The following is a 22,029-nucleotide window of genomic DNA, read 5'->3' as shown; positions in this document are numbered from 1 at the left end:
GGTTTAAATTTTGATTGCAAATCCAACAAATTTGTTTTAAGTCATATATATAATCATTCATGAACGACAACAAGCATCGGATTCTAAAGCCACACACATTGGCATTCTAGTAAATAGTGATATGATAAGAGCTTCAACTTTCTCATAAATGAAAATGAAATTCACAATTGATTTTGATGTACCATTTTCCTAGCTTCATAACAAAGTAGTTGTAATGTTAAAAAGATGTACATTTCCCAAGTCCAAAGACTTTTCCTCAAGTCGGTCTACATGGTTTAATCTTTGTTTTTATTTATCATTTTGAAATTTCCTGCAGCTATCATTTGGCCAAGTGAAATATGATATTTATATTTCTCATATTTTGCTTGATCACCCAAAATGGTTAAGCATTTAGAAGAAACTGGCAGCTATATTGCGCAACTGAATACTAAGATTTTAACATCTTTGAGTGCGATTTCTTCCTAACGGCCTGCTCTTTTGAGATCCTCGAAAAAACATTTGGCAGAAATTTGTAATGCCACTTGAAACTGCAAGACTGACTTCCTCTTTTATAAAACTTCACTTGCTCGTTGAAGGACTCTCTGGAGTTCTTCTGCCATTCCTTGTAAGAGAACAGGTTTTCGAATCAATCCGTTCATTCCCATTTGTAGACATCTCTCCCATGCATGCTCCTCCGCGCTTGCTGTCAGTGCAATTATCAGAGGCCAATTACGGCTGTGGAATTTCCGGATTCTCTTTGCCACTTCAAAACCATCCATTTCAGGCATGTGAAGATCAAGAAGAACAATGCGGTAGGGATTTTCAGCTGCAGTGAGAGCACTAAGACATTCAAACCCAGAAGAAACAGCTAGTACTTGACAATTAAGCTTCTCAAGCAGCTTCTTGGTCACCATCCTGTTTATATCGTCATCATCAGCAAGTACAACCCGGAGGCCTCTGAACTGTGTGATGGGCTTTGGCTGGTCTATTGAAGTTCCAGGGAGAAAAATGTTTCTTCCAAAAGATGGTCGGATCCGAAACCTGAGAACAAGTGTCATGCTTTGTACAAGACCTAGTGGGTTTACAGAAGTCCAGATATTACCCTGCATCATCTGCATACAATTTCAAGAAAGTTCATAGTTAGCAAAAATCCATAGCAGACAAGATTTTGTTTCCCTTTTGCATCGCAGGTTTAATGTAAACCACATAGGGAATTGAAAACTAGCATAGTGGTTGCAACATGGAATCAACATATAAAAAGGTTGAAAAATCAAAGGAAAAGAAGAAAGTCAAGAAGTTAATTATATATGGAACATTTTATGATGGATTGGAGGAGATGGAGGCTTGTACAGTGATATACCAATGGAATATGCTTAAAACTAATCTCATGTGGCTTGCTACTGAGTATGTCCTCAATTGCCAAAGTTACAGGTAGAAGCTATTGCAGAGGTTCACTAAGTTGACCACTTTCAGATGTCAACAAGAAATTAAAGAAACTATGCTGCAAATTTAGAGGCAGTATTTTGTTACCATGTATTTAAAAAAAAAAAAAAAAAAAAAAAAAAAAATTTGTCGCAATCTGACCAACTATAATAGAAGACTAAAAATTAACTCACTGAAATCATAATTACCGAAGTAAAGAAACCACCATGGATCATCAAAATACTCCAACAAATACATATATATATATATATATATAATTTTATTTTTTTTGGGGGGGAATTAATAACCCATGGAAAGAGGTAGAGGTATTGCATTTCTCACTTGGATGTGGAGTTCAACTACTGATCTCTTATGGGTCAAACACGAGGAATTTAACTATGAACTTTTCCATGCAATCTAAAAGGACTTAACAGTTGAAATTGCAAATAATTCAAATGCCAAAATTCCATTTTTCTGGGACGCCTAGGAATAGTTAAGTTCACTCTTATAGTTCAGCAATAACTACGGAGTACAGCATCATATAGAGATAATAATTTACAATGGAAAGATCTTGACAACTTACTTGCACAAGCTTTTTGCACATGCTGAAGCTAAGGCCCTCCTTAATTTCATTGCCATCGTGCCTCCTACCAGCATATAGTGTGTCAGAGATTGATCCATCCACCTGAGGACTTCCTTTGCTAATTTCAAACTCAAACTTTATACATATGTACTCATCTTGTATGCTTGATCTCCACAGTCCCAGCGACTTATCATCCCTCCCTTCACTACCATTTTGGGAGAAAACCCGGAAGATGACAGATCCCCCTCCATTATAGACACCTAATAAATATCCAACCATATGCAAAATTACTTGAAAAGTCCTTCTTTCATCACCTATCACCTGATTAGGTAACGAGGTCTGAATATTAATTTCAAAACCAAAGCCATTATACACACACAAGCACTTGGCAAGGCAAGCAGCTTCCTTTATCATTGAATGTAGTTGAAAAGGCCTCATATCCAATAAGAAATTCCCATTATCTTTTGCTGAAATCTCCATCACATCATTAACCAGAGTTGACAGGACATTGCTGGTCTTAACCATTGTGTCTACAATAGTCTTCTTGTCACTGGTCAAACTTTCATCCTGAAACATTGAAAGCAAACCCAAGATTGAATGCATTGGCCTTCTCATTCCATGACTCATCACCTTCTGAAATGAGTTTCTTGCTTGGCTGGCCATCATTGCGTTCTTCCTAGCCTGTTGCAGTACACGATTTTGCTCACCCAGTTTCTCTCTCATTAGCTGGGACTCTTCAAGGACATCAGCATGAGACAGAGCCACAGCCACCTGGTCCGCGACCACTTCCACGATCTCCATTTCATGACAGCTCCAGATTCTAGAATTTGCACAAGGAAGAACCAAAACCAGTATAGCATAACAAGGATCAACCAACTCCGGGGTACCCCCTTTGAAGTTTGAAACACGAAGCATAGGCATTCGAATTGCTGCCACAGCACCTGACTCTCCAGAATCACCACTGCTTGCAGCTGCAAGTGCTGATTCAGGCCGAAGAATCCTCACCCCATTGCTCTCTCTTATCTCTAAGACATCAGGGTCATTGATAGGTATAGAACGGTGGAAACTGTTTGAATATCCTGATTTCAACTCATGGGTCAGGTTCATCTCTGTTCTTTTCTCATTTGGCATCCAAACTGCACAGTTGTACAAGTCCAGTGTCTTGGAAAGCTCAACCAGAGTTGTATACAATATGGTATGTCTATCAAGTGACTTTCGAATTTCTCGTGTCAGCATTCGAACATGCAAGCTAGCTTGTTTCTTTCTCTTCATCATCCCAACTTCCTGGTCTAATTCCAACACATTTTGCTTCAAGAAAAGCTCTCTCACTTTTACTTTGAGAAGAAGAGGGATCAAAGTTAAAAGGGTTATGGCAGTTGCACAAGAGACCAAGGCTGTGAGGAATTTGGCAATGGTGAGAGAAAGCATCAACTGGAATGAATGGGGGCCATAATAAGTCCATCCGTTGAGCAAATGGGTCAATCCACATAGAACTATGAATGCAATAAACTGAAGGAGTACCCATTTGAAGGGAACGTTAGAGCAACTGATAAAGTAAAGGAGTTCAATGGGAATCGAAAAATATGCTACCGCAATCAAGAAATCACTCACTCTTTGGCACTCTAGAATGCTCTGTATGCCCCAGAGACCCTCATCATCACAATTACAACTTAGCGAGTTCATTATGGAAAAGCTCAAACAGAAATAATCAGGTAAGAGATCATAAATCCAAAAGCCGATGCTCTCAACATTGCACCCAAGTGATTAGATTTAGCTGTGTAAACCATTTCTTTTATTGAAAGTTTGCATCTCTGAATACCCATAAAAAGGTGAAGTTGGTAAGAAAACAAAAGGTGAAGACAAATACCCAAGTTGAATTCTCATTTCCTCAACCCGAAGTCTTCTGTGAAACGCCCATCAGCACTGAATATTTCCAGAAAACAATCTGCCATCTTCCAAGATCTGAAATACCCATCTGGTTTCTTTGGAAGTGCTATCCCCATCTGCCGGATTTAAGATCTAACATACCCAGCCACTCAAAACAATAATACTCTTTTCCTTTTCTCTAACCAGAAATTGTATTCAACATTCACAAAATTGCATAAATCTCCGAAGGCGTTTGGCCTCTTTACCACCTTAGAGAAAAAGAAAAGAAAACAATGTGATTTCTTCAACCAGAATCCACAAACAAAAATTTTTCAGTCTACTCAATCAAAGTAAAATTTTACCAGAAAGAGGAAAACCTCCCATATTGACCTTACAAAACTAAAAAGGTTAAAAAAGAGAGAGAAACCAAAAAGAAAATTTCTTGAGAAAAGAGAAGCTATATAGCTAAAAACAGAAAAAACAAAAAAAAAAAAAAGAACACACACCTCGTGACTCTTCCACTAATCAAAACCAAAGCATGATAGCTAAATTTCAACTTTCTCAGCAAACCAATCCACCATACCACATCAATTCTGAAGAACCCCCCAAAAAAATCCTCCAGACCAAAACTCTTTAGAAGAAGATGATAAAGACTTCTTCAGACAAAGCTGGTTAAAGTTTCCATTATTTTCAATCCTCTGTCCATCTATATTTGAGTCTACGAGGTACAGAGCCACGGAAGTGACAGATGGACGGCAGAGCAAAGAAAATGCAGAGTGGGAAAGAAAGAAAGAAAGAAAATGTGTCAAAATCAACCAAAAAAAAAAAAAAAAACCAAAGCTTGACGCTTTGAACAGAGACAGACAGAGAGGAAGAGAGACATTGAGAGGGTTTAAGCAGGGCAAGTGGGTCCCAGTCTTTTTTACGTGAAGAGAACCTGGACTTCCATTTCGGCTCCGTTGCCTCTTTCCACCGTCAGCAACAGACAACAACTTACATTTATAAAATACTACTTTTATACTCTATTTTTTTCTTTTTCTTTTTCCTTTTTTTTTTTTCTTATTAATATATGATAATATCTAAATCTGGATTGTGTAAGCAATGACATATTTTATTTTCACGTGCAACCTACGCTCTCCGCCGTCCGATTGATCTACTCCCTCTCTTTGACTTGTTGACGTGGCACACTTTTTTAGGCCCGAAACGAGATCATGGCGGTTACTCGTCGAGTCGAGTCGGGTAGAATGGGCGGTTGGTTTCCCACTTTGGACAAAAATATAAAATGAAATGCAAAAACACGTGCCGATGACGCTCCATCGAGAATCGCAAATTGGAGCTGATATTTGTTCACTTTTCTAATAGATTTGGACTGTACACACACATATATATATATATATATATTTTTTTTTTTCAAAAATAAAATTAAAAATATCACCTTTTTTTTTGTTTTTTTGGCATAAAATTATTATATAGTATTCCACGGTAAACGAGAGCTATCCAATTAATGTAATAAAGTATACTCGTCCGTATAAATTGTAACAACTCGCAACTTGTACAAAAAAACAAGATTCATAATGAAAAGATACATATATATATATATATATATATTTGCACATCCCATTTTCATGTGTAAATGAAAAAATATTGATCCAATTTGAAGTATTTGAAAAAATTAAAAGCTATATAGTTGTTGACCCTAAATTATATATATATATATATATATATATATTATATCATTTGTGGCATCTCATGCATCAAAGCCTTGGATTGTCGGAATATAGACAGGCTACCAAACTTTGACTATTCACACATACGAGCTCTTTTACACACTAAAAGCCATCAAAATTTCACAAAAATCTTTGAAATGCAATAAGCTAAAAGATGTTGGGAAGAGAATAAAGTTGGTAAAATAATAATAGTAATAAAAATTCCAGCACACACAAGTTGGACAAAATTGACAAATGTGCAAAGGGAAAGGTATAATTGTAAGACCAACCCACTATGAAAATTGAAAACCAGATTTTCTAAAGAGAGTACTTATAGAATTCTTCTTCCCTACAATCCTTTTTAAGTGTTTCCAGGCTCAATCTGGTGCTAAAACCAATCCGAATAAAAACTTCCTCATCTTCCAATGTTGTAGTAAAAAAAAAAAAAGTATATATATATATATAATAATAATAATAATAATGAAATACTTGTATAATTATATATTATTAAGTTTATATTATATGTGATAATTGACTAGTCTGATTCTGCAGATCGTATTTATTGTAGGGAAAAAGAAAGGCAAAAGCTTGACTGATGGCGAACTTGAATTTTACCAAGCTTTCGACTTTTTTCTTTTTCGCTTTTCTATTGTATTTGTATGATGCTGGAATACAACTTTTTTCCCTTCTTTTTAACTTCCAACCCCAAAAAGTCCAATAGTTTCAGCCTTTCTCATGACAGGACCACTCACCATCCCACAATCACCCCAACTTTTTAAGGATCATAAACACCCAACCATTCAAGAGTTGCATAAAAATCAAACAAATAAAAATAAAACAAACATAAAAAAATGGCTGTTAAAAAGTCCTAATGGAAACGAAGATTTGGATTTCAGAATAAATTGAGAGAGGTATTTGAAATATTGTACTCCCAACTCATAAGTTCTTGCTCTCTTTTTTTCAAATCAGCTTTAAAATCCTCTTGACTTGTATTCAAAAGCGACAAAGATATTTTCCAAGTGCTGTCCTTAACCTGTAACTGGTCCCTCATACAATTACTTCGAAAACTAGTCACAGATTTGTAACCAACATTTGACTTCACCAACACATATTAACACAATAAAAGGCTCGCACAAATCCATTAGTTAATTTTTCTTTTATATATATATATATATATATATTTTACTTTTCTGTAACATAAATTCTGATAAAAGCAAAAAAAGAAAGACTATGATAATTTGAAAATGCATACAAAAGAAACTACTTATTCGTCCTAGTAAACAGTAATTGAAAATTAGGCATCAACCCAACAAGCAAATACACCATGAGTCCCACAAGCAATTGGAGCTAGGAAAACACTTTCGTGGAGCTCACAGGTATTAGGAAGAGCCAATATCTTTTAGTGTATGTTGCATACTATGAACATCATAACCTAACAAAAGAGTGCTTGTACGATTATACATCATCTATCTACCACAAAACATTGCCTTTCAAAAACTTCCAAAACAATCCCTAGCTAGTCAGGAATTTGATCATAGTCCCCATTTTCTGGAGATTGGTGTGCTCCAATACCTCGTCCTGCAAACAGAATAACCCATTTTCAGACTCTCTCTGCCTTCCTCTCCATCACAGAGCATACTTAAATATACTGCTATTAGTGTGTATAAATATCATACCAAATATGCTATGTTCATACCTGTCAATTCATAACCAGCAGGGCCAGTCCTCCAATCTGTCGGCCGTGGAGGGGCCATATGCATGCCACGGGGTTGAATCATGAAATGACTTGGAATAGCTTGGTGATCATCATTTCCCCTTACTGGATTCCTTCCAGAAGAGTCAATTGCAGAGCGAAAGCCTATACTTGAGGAAGATGCCCCACCAACTGGCGATGGCAACTTGTTGCCAGGCACATCACCTTTCACACCATCTTTCTTGGCATCAATCATAAATGAACCAACAATAACCTGAGCACAAATCATGCAGACACATTATAAGCTACTGCCCCGTATCAGTTGCACATGCACCTTACATTTTTCTAACCAATATATAATCCAATTCTTCACCCAAAAAAACGTATAATCCAACTCCAATCAAGATCCATATTAGTACCTGCACTGGCCCTGCTGCCTTTAGAGGTCCACCAACTCCTCCTCCAATGATTTGACCATCTGTGCTGGACAGACACACACTGAGCCCTCCAGCCCTCCCTCCAAGCTCAGTACGTACATATGATCCAGAGAATGATATAATCTCAAAGCGACCCTAGTATCAGAATATGTAAAAATTGTTATAATTTGATGGGGAAATAAACCCACCCTAGATGTTTAAGCAATCACAATTTAATTTGCCAAGCCATCACACATTAAATAGGCCTGACCAGATAAAACTGCAACCTCCTAGACAATTAATGAACAGTTGTTATCAACCACCTTGGTCCTTAATACACCTATTCCAACTACTTCATTGCCCTGACTATGGGCTTTACTAAATAATTTTTTAAATATCACATCCATCAATCAAAGCCAACATTATTGTATGTTTATTCATAAAATATAATTTTTCCAATATCAATTAAAAGGTAAGATACACATAAGGTATTCACAGACACACATTCAATTAGCTATTAAACATCTTTGTATTCTTGCAAGGTACAAACACAGACAAACTGTCTGTAATTAGCATCCACCAAAGTTACACAATTATAAAAAGTACACAGATTTCTTCTAAAAGTTAAAGACTATAAGGTTCATCATTTTAGATGCAATGGGTATCGTACCAACTTGCATGTCATATGCTATCTTATTAAATGTGGCTTAGATGCAATGGGTATCGTACTAACTTGCATGTCATATGCTATCTTATTAAATGTGGCTACTATGTCTATGCTTTGGATGTATTTCAACTTTATTTTCTTTCAATTATTTATATACTACAATTAATATGTCTTTGAAAATACAATTTACAAAGAAACGCATACAGTGAGATACTGAACAAATTTCATGCAACACAAAACAAGCAGTTTAGTTACTTTCCTCTAGTATACTTCATAGATTTGCTTCCATATGATTATTTACTGAAAGTGAATGCGGGGACACCAATATAAAATACACTATTTTAAGTATGGGTAAAATCCAATAAGTATGACTGAACCAAGGTACAGGCTTCTGTCCCAACTGCTCTTGAAGGAGTAACTTCAACTTTCATTAAGGAATGTAATATAGATAACCTTAACTTCAGAAAAACTCATCTATGTTCTTTTTTTCTTCCTTTCTTTATTTTCCTTTTTACATTCTAATTTTTGACATAGGCATAATTAAACTCCGAATTGAAAACTTCACATGCATCCATTTTCCAATCAAACAGTTTTATTCCTTTCTTTAATCTGACAGATTATTTCATAGCATTAGAAGTGAAATTGGACCAAGCCTCGTTAACAGATGTGCAAATTACAAAGCAACTTCTTTAATGAAGATTGCCGATTTCCATTTCAAAATTAAGAGGCCATAACAGAAAATCAGACAATTTTACCTCATATGTAATGTTGCCTCCTGATGTAGCAGGCTGACGAAGAGAAGCATTTGAGATTGTACCAGAGGCAGACAGAATGCATATTTCACGCTTACTCTGTTGCATAAACATCATAATTTTCTGTCCGACATCCTACTAAATGCATCCAGGTATCATGTGAGCATGAGTGACAAATAAACAGATAGATAACTCTTTAAGAAAATGCTTCAGTGTGTCTGTAACTTTGCTTTTGTTTGAAATATAAATAGTAGAACTAAAATATGGAGTAACAACTTGGTGCCCCTTGACCAATCACAATAAAATAGCATGTTTTTATTGTTCTTTGTCAAAATGTTAAGCAACATATGTCTTCCTTTCAAATGCTTTAATAGCAGAGCAAAACTAAGAGGCATCTAGTAGAAGAGTCATCAATCCAACAAGTATCTTTTCCATGGCCACTTTGGACATTGAAAAGGAAAAATGAAAACATCAAGGACTACTGAGAATGAATGCATACCTCACCAGCTGCTACAGTGATAACATGTGGTGTAAAACCTTGCCCTCCATTGCCTGCATCAACCAATTAAAAGTAGAACAACATAAGTATTCTAACCATACCTTATCACTAGCCAATGTAGTGCAATCCAAATATAAATGACATAAAAAAAATATATATTGTCTTATGAACATCACATAAGACTTTGTCCCCAAAAAAATTCATAGCATAAGTTATTATCGGTCAATATTTTCAGCAAGCAATATGATACTGAAAGATATCAAATGTTATAAGGAGAGAAACTATAAAAGAAAAAATAAAGAGAACCTTTAGAAGTGGAAATATATTTTTATTTATAGCATGCAACATTATTAATCAAATTATTATTTAAAAAAAATAAAAATAAAAAGGAAGAATCAGGAGGAAAAAAAAAAAAAAAGTATTAAATCTAAACGTAAAGCATAAAACCAACGTTGCTACAACTTAGTAAATGCCAAATTTCCTGGTCACTCTTTTACATATTGCACAAAAAACATTGAGATGCATCAACGCTAACTGTGAAGCCTATAATGTTATCTTCTTAGCAAGCAAGCAAGAAGAACAAGTCTTCTAAAGTCTAACAGAAAATCAGCTTACAGAACTCAATAAAAAAAAATTTGTGTTCCTCCAAGAGAAAATCTAGGAATCTAGCGCTATTTTACTATTTATGAGAAGAATTTTAAACGTATCATAATTGCTGTCAGAACGCATGCCACTCCGGGCTATGGTGGTCTTAAACAAATTGCTACGAAGAAGTTTGATTTGAGATAGAAAAGAATCTTTAAATGATAGAAAAAGGGGAACATGCATTGAAAATCTCATAAAGGACTATACCAATTTTTACTTAATGTGACATTTTGCATTAGCAATCTGGGTTCATATCCTTCTAATGAAAACACATGGAATCTATCCTATACATCAAAGAAATCGAAACTCAGAGCAGACCAATGAGCGTACAAAGAAAAAAACTAGACTAGCGGCTTAAACCAACAAAATTTTTATTATAGTAATAATTTATATCAGTACGAAAATTTAACACATTTGAGTATTAAGCTTCAGGCGCAATTGACTAGCATAGCAATAGAAGTCTACAAAGTGCTCCAAGTGAGGGCCCAAAAAAAGATTGGGACTTGAGAGGATGTAAAACAGAGAGAGTGAGGACTCACAGAAAGAATGCACTTAATACCCCAAAATAATGCACTATGGAAAAGAATACTCTTAAAACACAGTAAAAGCAGCAAAGAACTAAGATAATTCAAAGACCAGATGGACAAGGAACGAAATAAAACAACACGACAAGAAGGCTAACGATATAGAAGACAAAAGCGTGCAGATAATGTAAAACCGATTCAACTCTAGGCAATTTGCAACATAAACCTCCATACACAGAAAAATTGCAACAAAAAACAGAAAGAAAGAAGCATTATGAAAGAACCACCCGAAAACTAAACAACAAGCCGCACCAAAGCCGGCTTTAGACCAATGCACCAAAAACCCTTGTAAGTTTATGCAATTTTGGGCAGAACCCAATAAAAAGATGCAAACTTTAGGGGGAAAAAATTGACCCAAAAAAATTTTAAAAAAAGGGTTTTCAAAAAAAAAAAAAAAAGAAAAGGAAAAAAAACACCCACCTAAAGCAACCAACTGAGATTTTTTGGAGGAACCAGAATAGGAAGGCGAAGCAGCGCCACCACCATGGTCCTTCTTGTCCTTGGAAGAGGAGGAGTGAGACGACGTCGTAGCGGCCTTCTTGGCGGCCAACGCCTGCTCGGGGGTGCCGTACTTCCTGGGCCTCCCTCGCTTCCTCTTAGCAGGCTCGAGTGGGGACGTCACCGCGGAGGGCACGGAGTGAGGGTACACCATGTGGGTCCCATCGCTGGTGTGGGTATTTGGCAGAAGCCCATTGGTTGGTGACGCAACGGCGTTGTTGGCGGTGGGGGCGGTGGTCGTCGTCGTCGTTGGGCTCTGGTGGTGGTGGTGGTAGTAGCTCAGTTGGTTTTCATTGGGTTCCATTCGACTTAGAGAGAGAGAGAAAAGAGAAGGATTGTAGAGAGAGAGAGAGAGTGTGTGTGTCTGTGTGGAACGTAATTTTTTTTTATTTTTTTAATAATTTTTTTTTTCTTTGAGGGTTTTTTTCATATTCATATATATATATATATATTTTTTTTTAGGGGATAGTTGCAATTTCAGCCGTCGGATCGGATTTTGGTAAGATTTTGACTCTGATTTCCTTGACTTTTGTGCATATCTTTATTATATTTTATTTTCTTTAATATTTCTTTCTTTCTTAATTTATTTCAATTAGGAAATTTTTTTTTTTTTCAAACTGTTTGTAAAAAGTGACAACACCCATTTAACAATTAACTTCATTCTAAAAGCATGAAAGTTTTAACACTTTTTTACCAAAAAACAATATACATATCTTGAAAGTTTAAATACTTCGACTGTCAATTACTGGCTTAGAATAATGTATATTTTATTAATGTCCCATCCCATATTTATTTTATACGATACCGCAATATTTTAAAAACAAGAAAATAAAATAAAAGGACGTAAGGGATAAACTTATTATATTTTATTGAGAGATTTCAATTCTTTTTTCTCATTGAAACTGAATATTTATATGTTCTTTCTATTAATAAACTACTTCTGATGAATAATGTACTTAAAAAAAAAATAAAAAAAAAGATAATTAGTGACTCCAATTGTTTGGAGATCAGTGGAATTGTGACAGTATTTTAATCATATAAGAAAAGAGACTAATCCCAAGATGTTGTAAAAGATAAAAAGAATAAATGTGTTATGCAGATGTGACAATTTAACATTTTTTTAGGTGAATAAGAATAACATTTTTTGTTTTAAAAAAATAAAGATGGGAAAAATTAACATGAATCATATAAAAACAGGCCTTGACATGAAATTAACGTGAATAGCAAATAGTATGTACATGAAATCTGGTTAACTAAAATCCATTTGTTTCTTTGACTTCTTAAAATACCTTTTTTTTTTTTCTAGGACCAACTGTTAGAATATAAGATTGTTTAGTAGACTTCATGTGGTGGATGTGAAATGTTGAGTTTTTGAGGGACAAAGTCCATCTCTAATAGGAAAAAAAAAAAATTATTCATATGATAAACATTATATATAAATTAAACAAGCTTATATAATATATATTAAAAAAAAAAAAAAAAGAACTCCCAGGAAAAAGGAACAAAAAATTGATAAAAAGGGTGGCAGTTGTTTCGGTTAAAAGGAGGGAACAGTTTTTAATTTCAAACAATGAAACATTGTGATCTTCTATCTCTTCGTTCCCATATCTCTGGTATGACTCTATTTTATCTGTTCTGTCTCACATATCTCACTTTTGTGACTATGAATCACACAATTGGTTTGTAAAAATCAATAACAGGAAAATTGTTTTTCTTTTCCAAGTTTGTGATGCTTTTTTCTCATCAAAATTTTCAGAAAGCTGGTCCACTTGATAATGCATGAAGACAGCACAGGAATCATTAAATCACAACCCCAAGCCTGACAAACTCCATCCAGACAAGCAAAACAGTACTGGGCTTACATTGATGCAGCAAGGTGATTAGAATTTTTTCTATGCTTTTTTTTTTCTTTTTTTTTTTTTTTTTTGGTGCTGAAACAGTAATTTTCCAATGTTGGGTATTCCATGATTGACCCCAAAATCTGGAATTTCACAAGAAATACATAGTGGCTGTACTAGGATAATGATTTTGTGGGATGCTTTATTATTTTTTTAGTGTTGGTTAATTATAGGTGGAGATCATGATCATAAAAGAGAGATGGTGGTGATGCAATTCCATGGTGATGGAAGGGATTTCTCTTTGCTAACGCCGGAAGCAGTCAGATTCTCTGGTGGACTGTATGATAAGCCTCTTTCATGCTTTGGTTGTGGCATTGGATGGTTCTCGTGAGTCAATACATCATGTTTCTGTCACTTTTTTTTTTTTTTTTTTTTTTCCTTCATTGTATATACTACAGCATTTTCTTGGTACTTTAACAAAAGCCACAGACACATAATATATGTCCTTTGCTCATGTTTGAATAAGATAAAGAAATACAGATTTTTTTATTTTTTGGCTACAATCTTTCACAAAAACTGTGGAACTATTATGCTACAGTTTTCTTAGTACCTTTGCTGAGTTTTCAAATTGTTTTCTAACAGGTTTCTCTTGGGATTTGCGTTTCCACCACTTTGGTATTATGCTACAGTGCTTTACTTTGGGAATTACTATCATAAAGATCCAAGAGAGAGACCTGGACTTGCGGCCTCTGCTATTGCAGTAAGAAAATAAGTTGTATTTGAGTTGTGGACACAAAAAAAATGCATGCAGTTAAATTTATATCGGCAAATGTTTCATCTATTTTGCTTTCCAAATTTCAGTAAAATACAACTTTTTCTTTTACCTTTTGAATGACCAATGCAGGATCCAAATCTTAGTTGTACAGCAATTATTTGAAGCATTACTCTGATTACTATGTATGTAACGTTTTCTTTAATGACTGAAACAATGTTTGGTGCTGCAGGCTTTAATTTGCTCTGTCATTCTCTTGGTTTCTCTGCTTGTTGTTTTCTGTTAGCACATGGTAAGAAATTTTTCCCCGGAAAATGTATAACGTTCAGCCACAATTGTAGAGTCCCTATCAAAGAATAAATTGGGAGCAGAGCTGTTGTTTAGTGTAATGTGTTGTTGCAAAGATGAATTTATTGATATGACCCTCTTAAATGTAACACTTTCAAAACAAGGAAGGTCTTTCAATTTTCTGCTGCGAAATGCTATAATAGCCGACTAAGTACGAAGCTTGTATCAAGTAATTGTCTCTGCAAGTGTAATTATTTTCTTGATGAAATGTGTTTCAGACTTTCATTTTATGAAGTAATCAGAGCATTTTTATGTAGAACTTGAAGAAAGCCGTAACCGAAATAGTCATCCATGTATCATCAAATAGTGGAGGAATTTCATAAAGGAAGAATAATAGCAGTTTAGGATTTTAAACAAAGAATCTCATTAAAAATATAAAATTAAAAAATTAAAAAAAAAAATGCCTCCTCTCACCAAAAATAGAAGGGAAAAAGAAGATCTAACATTTACTGCAAGAAGTTTTGGAGCCTGTTATGGATTATAAGTACAACAATTCCAGCCTTCGCTTAAAGAGAAATGAAGTTTTTTATTTCACTTAACAAAGCATCAAATCGATGATCTCACTTTCAGAGCCTATATTTTGTGCCCTCCTCATCAACCGTCTCCTTTGATGATGGTGGTGCAACATCCTGTGAATGCTTTACTTCCTCTGACTACAAACAATACTGTTATCATTAACATAACAGATCTAACATGGAAAAAATAGTAAATATGTGAGTTCAAATGAAAATAGATCTAACATGGAAAAAATAGTAAATATGGAGCTCAAATGGACAAAATAGTAAATAGTTGTCTTGCCAGATAACTATGCTGATTCTTTTGGTAAAAAGATAACTATGCTGACCGCTCGAAACTACATTTTTACACATATATAAATTGTCACCTTGTATGAGTTTTCAGGAGATATGAAATGAGAAATTTAGCAAGTAGTATGCTTCAAGTTTCTATCCTGTATTTATTAGTTGGAACAAGAAGTAACGAGGTGCATATTTCTCTGTGGTGTTAAAAGCAGCACCAAGTCAGGAGCGCTAAGTCTGTCAACAATAGTGAGAAGACCCTCATAAACACAACATATTCTTTGCTTGTGTTTATGTGTCTATCTTTTGATTAAAATTCCAAACAATTAATAAGCGTAAAGAGGCTGCCTAAATATGATGAGAGAGAGTATCAAGGGGTTCAAATATGTAGTATGTAGACTTGAAGGAAGACAATCACCTATAATTCCATCAAAACAATGCAATCAAGTGTTTCCCTCTTTATAACAACACAAATCCAGAGTAGTTAGTCAATCTTTTTAATTACTATATATATTTATATATATACACAATTAGAAACAGATCAGTGACACGCAAATGGATATCTTTGTCACATCTTGAAACATCTTAAATTCATCTAGGAGAGAGAATTCTGATTTTGGAATTCATTCATCAGTGTAATTGTCATGCATTATATCACACATAATGGATGTTCTTAGAATCAGTGACTTAGGGATCAAGTCTGCATAAGGTCAAGGTACAGAAAGACAAGAAAATCCTAAAAGAACCTCTTTGCATATTTCTTGGTGTGCTGCTAAAAGTTGATTATACTTTATTTGCAAATCTGACATTTCAGCTTGTAGCTTTTCATATTCGGATGCAGATGGACCACCTAATTTTTGTTGAATGAACCTGTCAAAATGAAGCAAAATCAACCACAAAACGTATATATTCAATTACAAACAAAGAAATACAAAGTGATTTTGCACAGTGGGCACAGTCATTAGGCGCACTAGTTAAGGTTAATGCTGCTTAAAAAGCTATTGATCTTTAAAGCCTGTTTTTCCAATTATCTTCACCAGGAGCAATACTTTAAGGGGAATCTTATCCTTTTACTCCATTAATATTACAATGACCGACAGAGATTTCACAACCCAACTGGTTCTTTCCCTATAGATTCACTTCAAAATGCATATTAGCATGCCTACTCACTAACAGGGAAAACAGTACTCAGTCTAGCCTAGTGGGAGACCTGAAATAACGAAATTGAATGTGTAACTTTTTTCTGTATATCTTAAAGCTACCCACATTCTTCAAATTCAGTCTTTGAATTTAAAAGTGAAAAGAAAAATAAAAGATTTTTGGTAAAATAGCAAACAAATTAACTTACTCGAGGGCAGAGGAAGGCTTATCATTCTGCTCATATAAAGCAACCAGAACTGCCAACGCAATAAATGTAAAATTCAAAAAAAAAAAAAAACAAAACAAAACAAAACAAAAACAAAAACGAAACAAACAAATAGCCAAACAAAACCAAACCCACAGAAACAAACATGAAATTGAATGGAAATTCACATCAAGAAGGAGAAAATTCAAAGCAGTTGGAATAAAGCAGAAACCTTTTGTGAGAACATCAAGAACTCCACTGGACTCTAAATACTTCCTGAAAGCCTCCTTCTTTGCTTCTTTCTCCTGAGCATTTTACAGTGAAAATACAATCATAAGATCCGCATTGAAAGAAAGAATCATACCCATCGAATGGGAAGAATAGAAAATAAAAATTCAAAATTAAAAATTATACCTCTTTGTACCGCATCATGATCTTCTTCTTTGTATCGCTTTGCTTTGCTTTTTTTGTTGTTGGTAATGGTACTTTATTTCCTTTTCTTTGGTGGGTATTTGGGCCTACTCGTGAAGTTCAACAGCTATGCTTGGCTGTCTCTGATATTTCAGTCTACTAAATCAGTGGGTCCAGGCACCAACAATTGCATTACTTAATATTTTCTCAATCTTTTTCTCTAGTATAATTAAACCTAAAATGTTAAGTAAAAAGTTCACATGGATTTTTCCTTTTAGATCCCATGTCAAAATTTCATGCTGAATTCTATCCAGGCATAATCTTTTATTATTATTATTATTATTATTATTATTATCTTTTTTCCCTTCCCACGTTCAACTCAGTGGGCTGGTAAGATTTTAGACGACAGTTAGTAATATCATCGTTATCTAAATCATTAAAGAACTTACAAGACAAGGTTACTGACTATGTTATATAAAGCTCCCCTGAGGCAGAGGATATTTGGTTAAAGATGAATAGTTTTTCTTTCCAAAAAGAGCCTTTTCTTTGTTTTTGTTTTGGGGGGTGTGTATGGGGGTGGGTGTAGTTGTTGGTGGTGGTGTGCTGAAAGAGGAGGAATTTATGGTCGAAACTTTAAGACTGCTACATTGCTTTTCATCTTGAACCTGTTATAGAATAGTTCAGCTGCCAAGTAGTTTGATTATAAACTTGTTAAATGGTTCTCTTTGTTAGTGCAAAACGTGAAACTGTTATACTATGATCACTTACTAACATGTTATATCACATATACCCCCGATTTCATCTTTGAATGTCAAATAAACGATTTTTAAAGTACGAAATCATTGCCTTCCATCGACCAATTCAATTTTTTAAACATGGATGAATCGAGAAATCACTGAAAAACTTGGTTCCCCACAAAGTCCATGTGTGATTGGCTGAGAACAAAGCTTGGATTTGAAACATGATATAGTGAAGAAGTTGAAAATGCAACAAATAGCTCCCTCTCTCTTCCTCACTCTATCTCTTGTCACATAGGAGCCATGGTAATACTCCGAGCGCTGAAGCTTCCATTTATGTTGTAATTCTGTATTCTCAGGGATCAACTTTATGGTCAGAAAAGACATAACTGCCATGATAGAAATGGATTTACTCTAAAGACCACGTCCAAAACCTTCACCATGATAGCCACGAGAATAGCAGCAATATTGGAGGCATCATAAACAAGCCATAGCTCACAAAGGAATCAACATCTTCAATTTTTTCAATTCTGTCACCAAAAGTATCCCATAGACGTGTAAGAACACCCTTTTGATCCTGCAGCATGTGTCCTTTCCATCAATAACAAAGTGGCATAGAAACCAAGTTATACAAAAGATCACAAAAAATGGAATATGGAAGTCACCTCAGTCTTGAAGCCGCTAGATTGATTTGCAATATTTGAATCTATCAGCATCTCTCTTTCATTATTGTGGGCTGATTGTTCTGAAGGCATCTTTACTTCAACACCAGCAGAGCTTCTTCTAGGCAGAGCTCTGTAAGCTGAATCAGTATGTATGGTTTCCATGACCGAACCAAAAAAGTTTGTCACAGGTACCTAAAAGAGTGACAGGAGAATGTATAGAGATTTGTTTGATCACAATTCCCAAAAACTACTCAACATGGAACAGACTATTTTCACACACACTTGCCAGCATCAATTAACCACTGATATTGAGAAGATAAATAACTTGAGAAATAAGTCTATAAAACCTATATACCTCATCCAGACGTCGCTGATATAGATCTGTTCGATAATGTGCAGTTGACATCAACATGCTTGGGTCATATGAGTTGAAAAGGCTACCAAAATATACATCAAAAGTCCAAAGTGAATACCAAATTTTAAGTTTCATCGAAAAAAGAATACCCGATTAAAGGAATGCTTTTACAGCGAGGGAGCCCTTAAAGTCATTAAACAACAAAAGGCCACTGTAGCCCCTCAAGAAATGAAACAGTATTTTAAGTAGCCCACCAAGTGAAATAAACTGAAATGTCAGTGATTAGTGTTCTAGTAACAAATTTTACTTTGATGTACCTGCTTAATGAGGCATTATCATACATATTTAGCCGCTCAAAGAAGGCAAGGGTGTAGAATGTAAAACGATCAACAACAGAAACACCAACCTGTAATGGACAAAATGAAAAAAGAGGCTTATACTAAGATGAATAATGCAAATATGGTATCCTAACCCCTTGATTTTAAAATATAGTCAAAAGGATATGATACAAAAATGATATTATCCTCTGTCCAATTTATATTATTTAAAAAGTTGAGAAAATGGTAAAATACTAACAAATGCGGACATACATCAGAGTCTAGGTGATGAGAATATGAGTTTTCTCCTTTCATGCTACTTCCAATAGCCAAGACTCCAGGTGATTGAAGCTGCAAAACTCAAAAAATTACCTTCGATCAGTATGAAATTCAGTTTTCACATTAACCATATACCTAGTAATAATTAGTATTCTCAGAGAAGTGGACAGGACGATAGTAGAATCAACCATCCAGAGACACTGGGGAGAAAAAAAAAAAAATTCCTGGAAAAGCAATAGCAAAGAGCTGTCCTGAACAAATCTAGGAGAAAACAAATTGTTTAGACACAGATCACAAACCTGAGAGAATAGAGTGGAAGCTTGGCAAGTGTCCACCATTATCAGCAGCTCCTTGAATCTAAATTAATAACAATGTCAAACAACCTATGAGCTTATTACTCAGCGTTGACAATTACTAGTAATAGTTGTCAAGATGGATAAGAAGAAATAGTTGTTTCATGTAAAAGGAAAAATAAGTTTTTAACATTTCAAAATTAAGAAGGATAATTCACAGAATGTTCCACATAACCATATTTTAGTATATAAGGAGCAATTACTGCTGGCTGTGGTATTTCAAAAAGAAATTTTGAAGGCAACAGACCTATGCTTTTCTTTCATTTGTTTCACAGCATCAGCTAAGTCATGACTCTGGAGCTCTTCTGAGTCTTGAAACTTCAAAAATTCATCTCCCCCATGGCCTGTCATATACAAAAGAATGTGGCTTCCTTCATCACTTAGGAGACGCTTTGATCTTGGAACAGCAGTTTCATGACGCCCAGTCAAGACACGTAAAAAGTTTTCAACTGTCACCTCGTAACCTCGATAATCGACCTATGATTACTGGTAAATCAGATTTCTATCTGGAAACAGCATTTATAAAAGCCTTCAATGCATAGACAAGACTTATTGACCAAGGCCATCAACTATTCTGCAAGTACCAATGCATGGACTACATATCATGTGAATTCATCAGACATTACTTCAAATGATGAACAATAAAGGAAAAAAAAACTTTCACTTCTTCAGGATCTCTCTGTGAAACCCAATGAGTAAAATTAGTGGAGTAGTAATCATAATTTTTTTTTTTTTTTCCCTATTTTTGATTTTGAAACAAACAATTTGAGGACGTCATTATAAGATAGGTGAAAGAGGAGCTTCCTAAGAACTTAGCATGATTACAAGAGGTCCCGATCCAATTTCATCCTTTTTAAGGTCCAACAAAGCCAAATAAATAAAGCACTAACAGGGACAAAAGAAATTGACCTCAACATTATCACCATACAAGTTGAGTTTGTGGTTTTCATTGTTGAAAACTTGGGCAGGGTACTTGTTTCTAGCATTGCAGGCCATATCATCTGCCAGCATTAGTATTATCCTCTCATCAGGTATTCCTAGTCGCTTGACTGTCCTGGAAAACAAAGAAGAAGAAAATCATCGACCAAAACAAAACTAACACAAAGAATTATCGAAACATATGGGAAAAAATAAAAATAAAAATAAAAAGACAGCTTACTTACCTATACAAGGATAAAGTGTTGGCCATATGTCGATAATTAAACCTAAACAAGGACATTTGCAAAATAAAATGAAATGGTCCTGAAGTAGAAAGTACAAAAGCTGGGCATATTGATGGTTGTGATTAAACGTAATAAATATAGATTGGAAAAACATAAAAACGAAAGAAGCAAAAAACGAAAGCTTTTTGATTTACCAGAAGCGAGATGTGCAAACCAAAACAGCCCAATTGTTAGTGTGCATAGTTGACTCAGAAGAAGACAAAAGGGAACTGGATGCCATGCAATTGCCAAAATTACTCGAACCCAGAACCAAAAACAACATCAGGACCGCCATGGAATCGAACAAAGTGCACATCTTGCAGTGCATACTTGGATTCGGGGTAAAATTTCAAGAGAAAAAGAAAAATCTTGGGTAAAATTGCTTGAGCAAAAGTCTTGCTTTTTGGGTTTCTATGGAAATTAATGAAACAAATTTTTGAATTCCGGAACAGGTTTTACGCTCGTTGTTATTTTCCTCATCCTTGCTGAAGCCAATGGCCTGTCTCTCCCATTCTGAACTTGGTTCTGCTCCTCTCAAAAATGGGTTTCCAATCGGTCTATGGTTCGATCCGGGCACCGTATAAGCTATTGTTTTTGTTTTCTGAGATATATTTCTTATTTAAAAAGGAAAAAAAAAATTAATGGTTCTATTTTATATGAAAAATCATATATTGTTTAGACAGGAGAAGAAAAGAAAAGGAAATGGTCAAATGAGTTTTGGAATTTTTGTTTGCAAGATCATATTTCACAAATTACATAAAATTATTATTAAATTTTATTGGTGTATCGAGATTTAAATTTGTAATTATTTTCCAAAAAATGAAAAAGAATTAAACTTATAAAACTACTTCAACAACATTTTTAAATTTGTTTTTGTTTTATATAGAAAAATGTGAAGTAATAGTGTTGCATAGAACATGTAGAACTCTTTTTTGTTGTTTTAGTCAACATAAAATGATAGTAGTACATAGCAAAATGTAATACAATAAATAAATGCATTACAAATTTATTTTTAAAGAACGGGTTTGCCTTTATTTTAATTTGTAAATATAAAAAACTTATTGAAAATCAAAAAATAGAGTTGGCCCTCTATTTTTTAGAAAATTAAATTAATAAATAGTTCATTCAAGATGCGTTTCAAAAAAAAAAAAAATTTAAATAAAGAACACTTTTTATGATAAAAAAACACCTTTTAACATAAAAAGTAGAATTTTAAAAATTTTTCCACCAATATCTTTTATATAATGTATTTTATTTTTATTTTTTTATATAAATATTTATGATTACGTTTGCCTCCTTT

General features: G+C 34.5%; 5 protein-coding genes across 6 annotated transcripts; 1 reads left to right on the top strand and 4 right to left on the bottom strand.

Moving 5' to 3' along the window:
* Positions 1-117: 117 nt before the first annotated feature.
* Positions 118-4,807, bottom strand: LOC107412206 (protein EIN4). Its single transcript, XM_016019920.4, is given in 4 exon segments — positions 118-1,091; positions 1,985-3,679; positions 3,682-4,119; positions 4,357-4,807. Coding segments are annotated over 3 exon segments (2,364 nt in total). The 5' UTR covers positions 3,808-4,119; positions 4,357-4,807; the 3' UTR covers positions 118-548.
* Positions 4,808-6,764: 1,957 nt separating this feature from the next.
* Positions 6,765-11,656, bottom strand: LOC107412159 (AT-hook motif nuclear-localized protein 14). The gene is made up of 6 exons (XM_016019867.4): positions 11,233-11,656; positions 9,584-9,636; positions 9,088-9,219; positions 7,669-7,821; positions 7,253-7,523; positions 6,765-7,134 (listed from the first exon to the last, which is right to left on the bottom strand). Exons 1-6 carry the CDS (start codon positions 11,612-11,614, stop codon positions 7,073-7,075), a joined length of 1,053 nt encoding a protein of 350 aa, XP_015875353.1. The 5' UTR covers positions 11,615-11,656; the 3' UTR covers positions 6,765-7,072.
* Positions 11,657-11,712: 56 nt separating this feature from the next.
* LOC107412179 (large ribosomal subunit protein eL20z) lies at positions 11,713-14,309 on the top strand. 2 transcript variants are annotated; one of them, XM_048468095.1, is made up of 5 exons: positions 11,713-11,809; positions 13,067-13,186; positions 13,382-13,535; positions 13,791-13,908; positions 14,153-14,309. In XM_048468095.1, exons 2-5 carry the CDS (start codon positions 13,090-13,092, stop codon positions 14,204-14,206), a joined length of 423 nt encoding a protein of 140 aa, XP_048324052.1. In that variant the 5' UTR covers positions 11,713-11,809; positions 13,067-13,089; the 3' UTR covers positions 14,207-14,309. The 2 variants fall into 2 exon arrangements, with proteins under 2 accessions (XP_048324052.1, XP_015875376.1); XM_016019890.4 differs by lacking the exon at positions 11,713-11,809 and adding an exon at positions 12,801-12,923.
* Positions 14,310-14,688: 379 nt separating this feature from the next.
* Positions 14,689-16,979, bottom strand: LOC107412180 (uncharacterized). The gene is made up of 5 exons (XM_016019892.4): positions 16,825-16,979; positions 16,643-16,715; positions 16,414-16,462; positions 15,812-15,935; positions 14,689-14,921 (listed from the first exon to the last, which is right to left on the bottom strand). Exons 1-5 carry the CDS (start codon positions 16,840-16,842, stop codon positions 14,835-14,837), a joined length of 351 nt encoding a protein of 116 aa, XP_015875378.1. The 5' UTR covers positions 16,843-16,979; the 3' UTR covers positions 14,689-14,834.
* A 537-nt stretch (positions 16,980-17,516) lies between these two features.
* Positions 17,517-21,376, bottom strand: LOC107412169 (uncharacterized). The gene is made up of 10 exons (XM_016019878.4): positions 20,885-21,376; positions 20,691-20,732; positions 20,437-20,581; positions 19,775-20,004; positions 19,474-19,531; positions 19,169-19,246; positions 18,896-18,984; positions 18,579-18,660; positions 18,224-18,415; positions 17,517-18,135 (listed from the first exon to the last, which is right to left on the bottom strand). Exons 1-10 carry the CDS (start codon positions 21,055-21,057, stop codon positions 17,995-17,997), a joined length of 1,230 nt encoding a protein of 409 aa, XP_015875364.1. The 5' UTR covers positions 21,058-21,376; the 3' UTR covers positions 17,517-17,994.
* Positions 21,377-22,029: the final 653 nt, after the last annotated feature.

The sequence above is a fragment of the Ziziphus jujuba genome, chromosome 10 (assembly GCF_031755915.1).
Source record: "Ziziphus jujuba cultivar Dongzao chromosome 10, ASM3175591v1".
NCBI lineage: Eukaryota > Viridiplantae > Streptophyta > Magnoliopsida > Rosales > Rhamnaceae > Ziziphus > Ziziphus jujuba.
This window is presented reverse-complemented; position numbering and strand designations above follow the sequence as displayed.